The sequence below is a fragment of the Xyrauchen texanus genome, chromosome 10 (assembly GCF_025860055.1).
Source record: "Xyrauchen texanus isolate HMW12.3.18 chromosome 10, RBS_HiC_50CHRs, whole genome shotgun sequence".
Lineage (NCBI taxonomy): Eukaryota > Metazoa > Chordata > Actinopteri > Cypriniformes > Catostomidae > Xyrauchen > Xyrauchen texanus.
Genome location: NC_068285.1, coordinates 13,418,936 through 13,434,346, shown reverse-complemented (window position 1 = coordinate 13,434,346; position 15,411 = coordinate 13,418,936). Strand labels below are relative to the sequence as shown.

The 15,411-nt window shown below is 37.5% G+C and overlaps 2 protein-coding genes across 2 annotated transcripts in view; one reads left to right on the top strand and one right to left on the bottom strand.

The window, feature by feature from the left end:
• Nucleotides 1–15,411, top strand: part of LOC127650912 (glutamate receptor ionotropic, kainate 5) — a 144,212-nt gene that overhangs the window by 72,568 nt on the left and 56,233 nt on the right. The window contains exons 2-5 of the mRNA XM_052136565.1: nt 1,816–1,983; nt 3,459–3,623; nt 11,318–11,415; nt 13,760–13,925. Coding sequence (XP_051992525.1) covers nt 1,866–1,983; nt 3,459–3,623; nt 11,318–11,415; nt 13,760–13,925 — 547 coding nt within the window. The 5' untranslated portion in view covers nt 1,816–1,865. The remainder of the gene's footprint in view (nt 1–1,815; nt 1,984–3,458; nt 3,624–11,317; nt 11,416–13,759; nt 13,926–15,411) is intronic.
• LOC127650920 (zinc finger protein 449-like) overlaps nt 634–15,411 on the bottom strand; it is a 451,526-nt gene continuing 436,748 nt past the window's right edge. The window contains exon 5 of the transcript XR_007971482.1: nt 634–714. The gene's annotated coding sequence lies outside the window, so the exon portion shown is untranslated. The remainder of the gene's footprint in view (nt 715–15,411) is intronic.

Genomic DNA, 15,411 nt, shown 5'->3' with positions numbered 1-15,411 from the left:
CTTTAGGGATGAGACGCTTGAACTTAAGGTTGACTTATGTCTTGGTTTTGTGCCATCCATGGAATCAAACAAAAGCAAACACACACACACACACATTCACTGTTGAAACAGGCTGGAATCTTTTCGGGTCTATTTTACCACATACGTCAAGCATTCAATATTTTGCTTTCTTCTTTGTCTCCCAAAGCCATTTCTGAGTCTGTTTCTTCTGCCTGCATTCTATTCTCTCTGCTTCACGGTATTTGGTTGTAAGGTTTGTTGGGGTGAACTGTTTTATATCAAGCCACGTGGCGTGAAATGTGTCAGTGCAATTGCTGCAAATATGTTTTCAGGTGCTAATATAAAGCAATGTACTTGGTCTTGAATATTTTATTACACCATATCTACAGCATCTTACATTTGGATCAAATTATAGAGGCACATGTGTGCCTCTTCTCGCAATGCTATAATTTGAGACAAATGCAAGATGGACCAAGTATCTAGACACTTACCTTTCTCGGTGTGAGATATAGTGCGCCGTGGCCAAAAGTATTGGCAGTGAAATCAATGCAAAGTTTGCTGCTTCAGTATTTGTAGATTATTTTTCGCACGTTTCTATGGTATACTGGAAAACAATGATAAGCATTTTATAAGTTTTAAAGGCTTTTATTGACAAAAACATTCAATTTATGCAAAGAGTCAATATTTACAGTGTTGACCCTTGTTCTTCATAACCTCTGCAATTCGCTCTGGCATGCTGGATATCAGCTTCTGGGCCAAATCCTGACTGATGGCGATCCATTCTTGACTTATTAGTGCTCGGAGTTGATCACAATTTGTGGGCTTGTCCACTCGCCTTTTGAGGATTGACCACAGGTTCTCTATGGGATTAAGATCTGGGGAGTTGCCTGGCCATTGATCCAAAATTTTAATGTAATGATCTCCGAGCAACTTCATTATCACTCTTGCCTTGTGGCATGATGATCCATCATGCTGGAAAATGCACGGATCATCACCAAATTGCTACTGGATCGTTGGGAGAAGTTGCTCTTGCTGGACGTTTTGATACCATTCTTTATTCATGGCAGTGTTTTTGGGCAGAATTGTGAGAGAGCCCACTCCCTTGGAACTCTTAAAAGCTTAAGTTGATGATGCAACACACAGGACAGAGTGGTTGTGAACTGCCCTAAATCCAAGCTAAATCTAGGGCTGTGTTTTGAATGGTATACTGCTTGCTGCATATTGCGTATTATATGCTATATTTTACATATAGTTTTTTACTAATAGTATGTTATGATATAGAGTATATTGAATGCTAAATGTTTTAACAACAGCATGTAATATGATTTTCACTTGACTGTCATGGCAAATAGTTATCATCTTGTAAAATAAATCTGGTAATTTTCATGTGTGTAATGAAAATGAAAAATGAATTGTGATATAAAATGTAGGGGGGAATTCACTAAACAGTTGTGCCACTTTTGCGCATTGTATTTCAGTGCAAATACCTGCGTCCTACACACCGAAATTTTGCAGAAATTAGGCTTTTTATACTACATATTGTGCCATTATGGCCAGATGAACGCAGGTGTTAAACAGAATTGTTTTTCAAATAGATGTTTGTGTACATTTCCAATCGATCATTTCAGCAGTAATTTATCAAATAATGATCAAAAGATGGAGAAGAGTCATATATTCAGGTTATATTCAGTGTGTGCCAACGCTAATATACCTGACGAAAGTCAATTCCCCCCATAGTGAATTCTTTGGAGAATATTCCAATTTCACTATATCCCCAAATGATTACTCATTTGTCATTTCTTACCTGCCCTGTAGGTGGCGGTGCAGGCAGCCAGACGACCATTCTCCATGAGGAGCAGTGGAAGATGCCGGCTCTGCCAGCTCTGCTGCTGTCGATTCACTTCCTCTTCCTCCTCCTGCTGCTTCTGACCATGGCCCCGTCCTCCCACAGCCATGCTCCCGTTCTTGCAGCTGTCAGGATGGGTGAGATACCACCATCTACTTCCTGTTAGACAACAAACTAAATGTGTCTACCATTTGACAGTGCAAAAAGACAATCTTCTCATATCTCATCTTCCACATTAATGTACATTTTCCAAGAATAATTGGAGCGATAAGGCCAGTTCTTGCCTGAATCAGCTAGCATCTTGCTTTCCGGTTTATATGGGCCCTAAGTACAATAATTAGGATGCATTTTTGTTTTTGAAAGAGAGAGAGGTGCTTGTCTGTGCAAAACCTTACTGCCATGATACTAGGGTGATGTGTTCTAAGGGGTATCACACTGCAATGTGGTTGCTGGGGGTGCTGGGAGGTAAAACGGTGTTGTTTGGGCAGGTTAAAAGAGCCCTCAAGTCTCTATGACATTAATGTCTCTAGGTATATCCTGGGTCCCCGCTTCAATGTAAGTGTATTGGGTATTTTGCCCACTTTATCTTTCACCTCAATAAACTGCATGATTTGAGGTATCATTAATGCCAACTTTGCAATACGAAATAGGCACCAAAGCATTATAGGTCGGGTAATACTTACTGGTCAAAAATACTACATTGTCAAAAAAGCCACTACCTAAGCTGCTTCCTACCAAGCAAAAGGCCTAATTCAGCCTCAGTTCTTCCAGCGTTATCAGATATAGCTTTATCTACACAGATAAAAGCTCCATTAAAACTTTTACTTGTAATTAGAAATGAGAAAATCAGAGCACTAGTACAGTCTCCAGATAATCCAATTACTTTACTTGTTTAAAAGGCAGCCAACAGCAATGTTAAGTGCAAAGTTTTTAGTGATTAAAAAGTTAGTTCTTGATTTAATGTTTACAGGCTTTTTCTGTAATACTGACCTCCTCCTAGGCTTTATCTTTTTAAACTAAGCACCTGTTCCACACAGCAGAGAGCATGAATAGATGTTGCGATTGGCTAATGTCTGCCATTTTGGTATATTCATTAAAAATAAGACTAAAGCATGTCAGAACTGTCTTCAAAAACAATGTTTAAACTGAGCAATATTATCGGTTTCAAACAGGAGCCTTGTTCAGAGTCACTTCACAGCATGTGACTGATTGCTTCAAGCATCAGCATGTCCTTCTTGATTATTGCAAACAATGCAGCATCATTTAAACTCTGGCAAGGCTCCAAACTGACAAATGAGTAAAATAATTTGTTAATGTTTGCTTCATGATAATGTATTTTGAAGTTGAAAACAGAGTACTTCTCTTAGCTTAAGAGCTTAAGAGCGCAGTCTACATGCAACAAATGTCAATTGTTACAAACTTGTTTCTGTTCAGTCATGAGAAGTAAATCAGTCTTTTAGCAACACACGTAACAAACAAAACTTCAATCATCAACATCAAAATAAAAATTTCCATTAAATACAAGTGCAGAAACAAAGCACAGACCTTCGCACAGATACGCTTTTTGTAAACCATGCATTTGATTGTCACCCCCCCCCCCCCCCCCCTTCAGCTGCTATTTTAGATGATCAATCAGCATGTGGACGGGGAGAACGGTTGGCTTTAGCTCTGGCCCGAGAGAACATCAACAGTGTGATGGAGGGCCCGTCACGAGCTCGCGTGGAGGTTGACATCTTTGAACTTCAGAGAGACTCTCAGTACGAGACTACCGACACAAGTGAGTGCGACAAACAAGTTTCTATATATTCATTCTCACTTCACCATGGCACTGAAATGCACCGATAGCACACACTTGCTCTAACACAAAGCTTGTGTTTCAGGGTTGTACGGCATTTAAAATGGAATTGAAAATGTCTTTTAAATTCCAATTAAATTAATGAACAGGATCTGATTTGCAACGAGGTAGCAAACAGGATGCAGAATTGAAATTTAAATGTTAAACTAATATTAAAATGAACTAAAATTTAAATACATTTTCATAACTGCTCTATATGGTAATTACATTACATTTTCACTATGAATAACCCACAAACATGTTATCATACACTTAATATATGGGTATTTCAAGAAACATCAGATGATATAATTCATAATTAATGTTTGAATTGAAAGGCAACCTATAGGCTATTTATATTTAATTGACCAACTTAATTTTATGCACTAAAATACTCTTATTATCCCCCAAAATCTTCAAACTGGAACAAAACAACATGAAGCAGGTTTAGATGCAAAATGTATGTTTTTCTGTTGTGTTTTGTTAGATAATAAAACTGGTCCAAATTGTGTTACTTGTGTGAAGTTGTGGGTGGCACTTTATTTTACAGTACTGTTCTACATTTACGTACTATACTTAAGTATGTACTATACTGTATAATTATAACAACTACAGTAATTATTAGGTACTAACCAAAAATGTACTCTAATGTTAACCTATTTTAAGTACATGTAGTTACCTAATATGTCTCAGTATTTACTTGGGTAAGTACACTGTAAAGGCCCAGGTATACTTAGTTTTTGTGTGTTTCGGATTGGCTCGCGCATGGTCGACCGCGCTGCCTTAGTGATTATACTCTTCATGCCCATGCATGCCCATTACAATTTCTTTGTTATACTCTTTTAGTAGAGTCAATTGCCGGCGCATGCACACAGACGATGACCGCATCCATTAGTCTAGAAAATCTGTCTGGGACACAGACTTGACTATGATGAAATTTATGTCATGCTTTTTCTGTGCAGAGCAATCAGCAAGTATACTTTGGTCTTAAGTATACTAGTATACTACAGTACATGCACTGTAAAATAAAGTGCAACTAAGTTGTGTGACTGTTTTGAATTGCAGTTCAGATAATAACTATTTCTGACATCCCATCTCAAATTCCAGTTCAGCATCCTATAGGACATGAACAATTTTAATGAAATTCCAGCTCATGAACTGAAAGAGTACTTTTCCCCCTCAACCCTGATGTATAACACTGAGGTTAATGCATATGATGCTAAGTGAATTACCTGCCCATGTCACACTCTCTTAATTTTATAAGCAATTAATTGTCTAGTACACATCATTGTGTACTTATAATTTGGTCTTGTGGCCTTCATTAAGCTTAAAGAGACAGCATCACTGGTATATTTTATTTATTTATAAAGCCATACAGGGAAAACTACCACCTTATTTGTGCATTCTTTTGTCACTCATCAATAGCTGTTATGATTCTCACTCCTCTAGATGGCTACTCTATAGGGTACACAGGATTTGCTCTAATCTGGGTAAAACAGCTTTTTCTTATTTTGCACCTTGGTCATGGAATTCCCTCCGAACACTTTACATATAAATCACTTTACCTTGGGTGAATTCAAATCTTTGATAAAAAATAAAAAAGTGTACAACTGAAGAGTGCAATTGCTATGCATAAGCTGGATTCTGTAATTGTAGTCCATTGTTTTCATTATTGTGTCCTATTTTTGTCTTATTTCTGTTTTTGTTGTGTTGATCTTTTAACTTTTTGACCTTGTTTGGTGTGCTTTCTTGGCCAGGTCTCCATCGACAAAGAGATTTAATCTCAAGGGACTTCTTGGTTAAATAAAGGTTAATAATAATAAAAACACTTGAACAGTGCACTGAATATTTCAATGCGACACAGATAAAAGCAACAAAGAGAAAAAATCTCTTCATCTAAATATACACCCTGTGCTGTCTCTATCTCTTTCTTTTGTAGACTTAGAACAGCAATATCTTCTAGGCAGAGCATAAAGAATTCCGGATGCTGCCGGCATACTGCACGAGTCTGTTTGTAGCTTGCTAGCCTGCTTAGCATTGTTTATTCCTCTATGCTCCTCAATTTATCCTTTGCCATTTTACTGCGTGCTTAGTTTTTTCCCCCACTTTTCTACTGTTTCAACTGCGTGTATATTAATATTCTTTCATCTCGCATTTCGACTGCGTGCATTCGTTTTTCTCTGTGTTTTACAAAGATTATTGCATCAATATCAAACATCTGCTGTTCAGGAACTAACACAACAAGAACAAACAATTACCCGAGTGATTAACATCGATCTCAAACCCTCGCTACTCAAGAACAACCTTAACAGCAACAACAAACAATTGCGGTAAGTGACAGCATCTGCTCATATTATTGCTTTCTGCATTGCATGCCACATGTTTACTACAGCTTCTTCGGTCAGCAGTGAGGGGTTTACATGTGATAAATGTTTAGACAGGCTGATGGAGAAGGTTAATTAGATAATTAGAGACATGTATCTGAATGCTAGTGGAGGTCAGTGAGAAAGAGAAGCCGGTTGATGTTTCGGATGCTTGTAGAACGGTGAGCAACACACACACTTTGGTTCCGGCTGTAGAGCCCCCGCAGCAGAGCGTTTGGTGACATCTCGGTGGCATACTCGTTCAGCAAAGCAACACCGTTCTCCCATTCCTGTTAATGTCTCTTAAGATTCTCTCCACTCAGTGATGCACCCATTGAGAATCATGTTGAAAGTGCCCTTGTTATAGGAGATTCTATTGTAAGGAACGTGTAAATAGAGACTCCAGCCACTATTGTTAAATGCATTTCGGGGGCTCGGGTTATGACATCAGATCAAATTTACAAGTGCTGGCTAATGCTAAAGGTAGATAATGTTAAAGAGGTGTGTAACATTATGCTCTGACACTGGTCAGAGGTCAGACACTGTAATATGCTCTGGCCCTCTCCCTGCTTGTCATTGTGACGAAGTTTATAGTAGATTAGTGTCACTGAATGGCTGGATGTCTGAGTGGTGTCTTGAATTGAATTGGAAGAATTTGAGGTAGACCTGACCTGCTTAAGAGAGACGGACTCCATCCCTCCAGGGAAGATGCCGCTCTCTTCTCTAGTAATTTTGCTCATAGTCTTCATAGTGATATTATTTGATTAACTGGGGCCCAGGTAAGGAAGCCAACAATCTGGCTAATCCGAATGTCTGCTAGCTGCCTTGAGACATCACACAGTTCACATATACTACAACACATATCACATAAACCATTTTGAAAAAAAATTATTACAGTAAAAATAAAGAAAACATTTAAGATAAACATCATACAATGGTAGGGCTACTAAACATTAGATCTCTTTCAACCAAAGCACTAATTGTAAATTAATTATTACAGATAATAATTTGGATGTGCTCTGATTGAATATATTACTTTATTTAATGAGCCAAGCCTGAAGGGTCGGGGAGGAGGTCCTCTGTGTTACTCAGAGAACAAGATATAAGTTTAAGACTTTTGAACTAATAATGCTTAATGTGGAAATCAGATACAATTTAAAAATCTCTGTTGTCTTTTGCCCTTGCTACAGTATATAGATCACCTGGTCCATATTCTGATTTCTTCAGTGAATTTGCAAATTTTCAATCAGATCTGGTAGATACTGTGGATAGAGCTTCAATTAAATAAAAAGTCACATAGATTATGAAAATGACACATCAGGATTTAGCATTTATTGATATTCTAAACTCTCTTGGAATCAGACGAAATGTGACAGGACCAACTCATCGCCATAATCATACTCTAGATTTAATTCTGTCATATGGAGTTGATATTGATACTGATCTGCAGCAGAGCAATGACATCTCAGATAATTACTTTGTCTCTTGTATGCTACAATCAGTTATGTTACTCAATCTACATAATGCTATCGTTCAGGTTGAACTATTCTTTCAACCACTAAAAATTATTTCACAAATAATCTTCCAGATTTATCTCATATACCCAGTAAGACAAAAAGTCTAGAAGAACTTGAAGTAATATCAGAAAATATAAATACAGTCTTCTCTAGCACTCTTGATAGTGTCATCCCCCTTCAATTAAAGAAAAAAGCCCTGCATCGTGGTACAATGATCACACTCAAGCTCTCAAGAGAGCAGCTCGGAAAATGGAGCACAAGTGGAAGAATACAAAATTAGAGGTATTTCGTGGTGCATGGAAGGATAGTGTCTGTAGCTACAGACAGGCACTAAAAGCTGCCAGGTCAGCATTTTAGCAAACTCATAAAAAATAACCAAACAATCCTAGATGTTTATTCAGAACTGTGGCTAAATTGGTTAGGAATAAAGCCTACAACTGAACCAGATATTCCGTCGCAGCACAATAGTAATGACTTCATTCATTTCTTTACTGATAAAATTGAAAAAATCTGAAATAAAATTATGCAGTCATTGTTCACAGTACCCCAGAAAAAAGTATCTCATAATTTTCCTCACGAGCAAATGTAATCCTTTGCTGTAAAAGGTCATGAAAAGCTAATAAAGCTTATCATAACATCAAAAGCCACAACATGTATGGTAGATTTAATACCAACTAAGCTCTTAAAAGAGATATTCCCTGTAATCTCAGAACCTCTTCTTAATATGATTAACTCCTCGCTATCCTTACGACATGTTCCAAGAAACTTTAAAATGGCAGTTATCAAATCGCTTATTAAGAGGCCACAGCTTGAGCCTGGAGAATTGGGCAATAATGACCAATTTAAAATCTCCTGTTTATGTCGAAAATACTAGAAAAGGTAGTGTCCTCCCAACTATGTTAATTTTTATAGAGAAATGGTATATATGAACAATTTCAGTCAGGATTTAGGCACCATCACTGTACAGAGAAGGCACTTATCAGGGTAAAAAAATTACTTGATCTTATCATCTGATCGCAGCTGCATTTCCATTATAGTGCTTTTAGATCTTAGTGCTGTTTCAACACCATCCGGTGGTTAAGTCTGACGTCACGCGTGACGTTTAGCCTCTTCCGGGTCCAAGCGCTCCGCTTGTCCAGATCTAATAACAATGGCGGAACCTGTTAATTTATTTACAATCATGTCCTAATTTAGTGATGCACCCTTGGCGGTCAAAAAGGGTTTTCAAAGTTTCTTCATTCGTTTAAGATTTGTAACTTACCTTATCAACTGCAGCCATTTTCTCTTTTCTTTCTCGTCACAGGGAAAGCGGTAGAATGACAGTTGAATGTCACTTGTTTTTTTTTAACTCCGATCTATTTAAACAACACAGGACACAGCACTGCGGCATGTTCAAACTCGGGCGAAAGCGGTAAGTAGGTAGAGAGGACCCGGCATTTGGACCCGGAAACAGTATTATTACGTCACGACTTAACAACCACATAGATCACTCTTGAATAGGATTGAGAATTATGTTGGCATTTGTGGACTTGTATTAGCATCGTTTAGGTCCTATTTAGCAGACCGCTAGCACTTTGTCTGTGTAAACAAAGAATTGTCAAATCAAACGAAAGTTAATTATGGAGTGCCACAGGGATCAATTTTAGGGCCTCTTCTTTTCTCCTTATACATGCTTGCCCTGGGAGAAATTATCAGGAATTGTGGAATTAGTTTCCACTGTTATACCGATGATACCCAACTTTATATTTCTTTTTTTCGACATTTCACAATTCTCCAAATTAGCAGAGTGTATCAATGAAATCAAAGTTTGGATGGCCAGAAATTTCCTTCAACTCAATTCCAACTAAACAGAGGCACTAATTATTGGACCAAAACCTTACAAAAATAAGCCACTAAAATATGATTTGACTCTCAATGGATGTACTGTTACATTGTCTTCTACATAGAAGAACTTAAGAGTTATATTTGGCACCAAACTGTCATTTGAAAATCAAATGTCCAATGTTTGTAGAACAGCATTCTTCCACCTCAGAAATATTGCTAAGTTACGACACAGGATCTCTGTTGCTGATGCCGAAAAATGAATTAATGCGTTTATGACCTCAAGACTAGATTATTGTAATGCATTACTGGAAGGATGTCTTGCACATTAAATAAATACATTTCAATCGGTTCAAAATGCAGCAGCCAGAGTGTTGACTAGAACCAAGAAATATGATCATATTAGCCCCATTTTATCGTCGTTACATTGGCTACCTGTTAAATTTTATATTCATTTTAAAATTTTGTTAACTACTTACAAATCTTTGAATGGTCTAGCTCTGCAGTACATAAGTCACATTCCACCATGCTATATTCCATCACGTTCATTACGATCACAATATTCTGGCCGGTTAATAGATCCTAGAATATCAAAATCCACAAAAGGAGGTACGTAGATCCTTTTCCTATTTGGCTCCTAAGCTATGGAGTAGTCTCCCTAACATTGTTCGGGATGCAGGCACACTCACTAAGATAAGTCTAAACTAATTTATCCATCAACTCACAATTAGGCTGATTTAGTTAGGTCTGCCAGAACATGATCATGCTCTTTAACTCTGCACAAAATTGAATGGTATCTATGCTAATATTATTCTATTTGTTTCCCATATCCCAAGGTTACCAAAACTGACCAGATCCACCTCCGTTCCTGCTTGGCATCAGTCTCCACTGCTATGTGTCTCTGAGTGATGACGACTTTATGCAGCCGGTGCCAGCCAGACATCACTTAGGTCTATTACAGTGGACTTCAGAGGATGAACTGATGCCAACTCCAACCATAAGACATGGGATACTTCAGAAGCCACTGCCTGAACCTTGGACTTAGGATAGACCTCACCGAAACTAATGTCTGCCTGCATCACCTCGGTCTAATGATGGACTACACTCTTAAAATGGAATAGATAAACTTTCAATTATTTTCCAATAAAAGCCTTCATCGGCCAACTAATAAAGTACAATCCATCTATGTGAACTTCTGCAGTTAATCCAGAATGGACTTCACAGACATTAGTCATTAATCTTCCAGTTCATACAAATCTTTGTTTAAACACTGACCCTTAATACTTACTTAGTTTACTATTTTTAAACCATGACCTGCACTGCACATAAATAACTGATATTGGCATTATATTCATGATGTTAGCCGGAGGGGAACTGGCCCCCACTGTGAGTCTGGTTTCTCCCAATGTTATTTTTCTCCATTAACATCTTATGGAGTTTTGTGTTCCTTGCCACAGTTGCCTTCGTCTTGCTCACTGGGGTTATTAATACAATTATTATTTAATTATTTATTTTTATAGACAATTTACAATACTATTTAATCAAACTACACAATGATGACTCTAAGACGATAGATATTAATGCAGGATCTTCTGTAAAGCTACTTTGAAACAATGTGTGTTGTGAAAAGCGCTATACAAATAAAAATGATTTGACTTAAATCTGTGTTGTGTTGTATTGATGTAACAAATCAAAAGGAGTCTTGCATTGACTCCTAATTTGATATATCATCAAGGAACAGGACATAGAACTGGACAGCGTCCAATATGTTGCCTTTTTCTCTGCCCACTGCAATGTCTGTCGCGCTCTCTCTCTCTCTCTCTCTCTCTCTCTCTAGCCTGTCCCTTTTTCTTCAGTCACTGTCTTGCTCTAGCACCCTGCTCTATCTCTCTTTATTTTCTGTCTCTTTCTAATAATACATCTTTAACTTTCTCAGTGTGTCAGATCTTGCCAAAGGGAGTGGTCTCTGTTATTGGTCCAGCCTCTAGTCCTGCTTCTGGATCAACTGTCAGTCATATATGTGGGGAAAAAGAGGTGAGAAAAAAAAAGGAACGAATCTTGTTTGTGTATGTCTGTGAGAGCGTTTCTGAAATGATAAATTCAGTGCTCCTCAGCTGCAGGACATTATTTCCTGTGTGCCTTTGCTTTGCCACTTGAAAAGTATCTCTCCCTCTGACCCAATTTTCCATATTTCCTTCTCTGTTTAATTTCCTCAGGATTAGCTGATATTTCAGTCAGGCAGATTAATCGGTCGATTCTGAGATTATCACTTTGGCCGTTAACCGTGCCTGCTTGGCCAGTAAACTTTTACATTAATAATGTTGTGTGAAATGAATGTCCATTTAATTTCACCAATTTTGTGTATCCCTCATTTATGATCAATTGTATATACATTATCTATATATACAGAGTTGTGAGTAACAGAATACATGTAACAGGATTACGTATTTAAAATACAAAATATAAGTAACTGTATTCCACTTCAGTTACAGTTTAAATAAATAGTAATTAGAATACAGTTACATTCTAAAAGTATTTTGATTACTGAAGAGATTACTTTGCATTTTATTGTCATTTGTTTAATTTAATATTTAGTCCTTTCAGATGGAAAACATTTATACATATAAATGATGCGATCCAAAGTGCATTTGAACAGCGGTGAAACACTTTCTTATGATGTGTTACATTCATACGAGCAGACAGAGCAAGTACGTTTGAAGTAATTTTGGAGCAGAGGAAATATAAATAAACCTTGTGTAAATTGTCAGCTTTATGCTAAACTAAAATGCTATTTCCAGCCATTTTACATACACATGTTACCAGACACGATCATCTTTTTTTATCAAGAAAATTCACATTAGATCATAATTTGTTTCTAGTAAGACCTTTGATATTAGGGCAAAAATCATATTCTTGATAATAATTTTTGTATTGTTTTCCTGTAAAAATATCAAAAAATCCTTATTTGATTGATCAAAAAATCCTAATTTGATTGATCTTGTTTTAGAAACAACATTGCATGAGATATTTAGGTTTTTCAGAGAATGTATTTTTAACATGTGTATTTTGTCTTACTGCACTGACAGTTTTTATAGTCAAAACAAGTGAAAAAATCAACCAGTGCTGAAGAAGTAATCCAATGTATTTAGATTACATTTCTGACCTTGAGTAATCTACTTGAAAATGTTACAAATGACATTGTACAGCATGTAATCTGTAATCTGTAGTTGAATACATTTCAAAAGTAATCCTCCCAACCCTGTATATATATATATATGTGTGTGTGTGTGTGTTTACAAGATTTCTTAGAAAAAATAAATGAATTAACACGTCAGTCAGTGCATTTACGATCTTACACTGATTATGATTAAAAAGCAACATGTGTCGTCATGTAAACATTTTAAACCGTTTTCCCTTATCGAGGTAAGGTCATAAACAGTTTAAGGATAAACCAATCAGCACACATCGATTTTTGCTCATTATCCCGATTTCGCATTGCATGTAAACATCTCAGAATACGTAGAGTGAGTGACAGATAGGGAACGTCTCGTTACTGTCATAACCTCCGTTTACTGATGGAGGGAACAAGATGTTGTATCAATGTAGTGACACTAGGGGTCACTCTTGGGAGCCCCAAACACCTCAGATCTTTGAGAAAAGGCCAATGAGAATTGGCGAGTGGAATTTGCATGCCACTCCCCCGGACATACTGGTATAAAAGGAGCTGGCTAACAACCACTCATTCAGGTTTTGTGCCGAGGAGCCGAGACAGGGTCCAGGATATTTCAGCGGTTAGTACAGTGTAGTGGCAAGGGGGACACAACGTCTCGTTCCCTCCATCAGGGAACAGCGGTTACGACAGTAACTGAGACGTTCCCTATCTGTCACTCACTCTATGTTGTGTTGTGTGTAGTGACACTAGGTGTCCCTATACAAAACGCCACAACAGCTGAACTGTGTTATGTGGACTGCTGATGGAGGTGCAAGCAGGCTACGGCGTGGCCTTTTCTCAAAGATCTGAGGTGTTTGGGGCTCCCAAGAGCGACCCCTAGTGTCACTATATCGACACAACGTCTAGTGAGTGACAGATAGGGAACACTTTTACCAGCATTCTTACTGGCTTATCCAATGTGCGCAAACGTTGTGTGAATTTCCTGTTTGTGTTTTTGACATAAAAAACAGAGAATAACGCAGTGATTTAAAATGAATCCGATTTTTTTCAAATGGTTTTTGAATCCCACATTATATCAGACATCATTCAATCTGCTCTCTTTAGCATTGGCCATTAAAATACCTGTATTGGTTGATCACACATTGCCTCTTTTTCTTTCCATATCTCCTATGTTTTTATTTGTTGATTTTGTTTTGTTCCTCCCAGATCCCTCACGTAAAGATTGGTCCAGAGGAGACTCCGCGCTTGCCATATCTGCGCTTTGCCTCAGTGACGCTGTATCCTAGCAACGAGGACTTGAGCTTGGCCATCGGTGCCATCCTGCGTTCTTTCAGTTACCCTACGGCCAGCTTGATCTGTGCCAAAGCAGAGTGTAAGTCTGCAGGGAACATGCCAACCTCATCAACACATTCTAACTATTAACTATAGTTCTTTATACTGCTTTTACATATCACGCTGCATTGTGCTAATTAGTATAACAGTGCCTGATTCATTCTGCCAATTTGTTTTACTTTTAACATAACTGCATTGTCCTTAGGCTCAGTGCCTATAACAAAATGCTATTAACGCCAATACCACTTCTTTAGCAATAATATATATTTTTTTTTATAAGATTGCACCTTTTTAAACTTTATTCAATTCCTCTAGACTAATTCTGCATGTTGATGTAAATAATGGCATTATACTAAAGAAACATGTTGGCGCTGTGGCCTGGCTTTTACATTAGAGACACTGAAAAACACAGCTGGAATCTTCTCCCTTCTCTTCCTGTTCTGTTTTTTTTTAGCACACATTGTTTACATGCACTACATAGTTTGAATTCAATAAGTCATCTTTCTATTTACTTAAACGCTTTAGTTACTAACAGACCTAGATAATGCAACTGTGCTCAGCTTTGTCCAGCATGTGTACATTACACATTCATTGTACCACAACTGTTCTCCAAAAAAGACAGGTGAAAATTGATAACACGCAGGATATCCACATTCACTCTAGTCTTCAATGTCAAGTTTGAACAGAGGGACATCATATTGAGGATTGTGTCAACATGCAGACAAACAAGAAGCGATATTAATTGTATTTGCTATACTTTGTTGACTCAGCTTAATGAGATGTAGTTAGCGCACAATTATGAAACGTATCTCAGCCGCCGTGACGAAGATATCTCTCGTGACTTGCTTATGCGAGCGAGCACCTTTCGCTTGATTAGTGTGGTCTGGGAAATGGTTATATGGTTCTATGCATAACTGTTTACTGCTGCTCACATAACTGTGCTTATTCTATCATTTTTTATTTGTTGTTTGCATTCTGTGCTTATAGTGATATCCAAAAAAGTAAAAATAATTCTGTCACAAGTCAATCACCCTCATGTTCTTTCAAACCTGTGTGCCTTTTTTTCTACCGTTGAACACAAAAGGAGATGTTAAGTTGAATGTTAGCCTCGACCACCACTGACTTTTATTGCATCTTTCTTCCATGTAATGAAAGTGAATGGTGACTGAGGCTAATACTTCTATCTAATATGCCCTTTTGCTTTCCATGGAAGAAAGAAAGTCATACCGGTGGAAAGAGGAATTTTTATTTTTGAGGGAACTATCCCTTAAAGTCGAGAAAGCACTCTTTCCTCACTTCCCATGCTGTTATCATTAGCTGTGTATCTTTTTGACTGCATTCCAAAATCAATGAAATCACCATATGGATTTTGTGGTGGCTTAGAGCACAAATTTATGCACATGCAGAATTAACTTTATTGGCTCTCAAAGTCACTTAACTCGATAGTCACTGACTTTAATGTGGAAGAGCAGGGCAGAAATTAAGGTAAGGTTTACTGTTATTGACAGTTTATCAAAGTTCTCAAA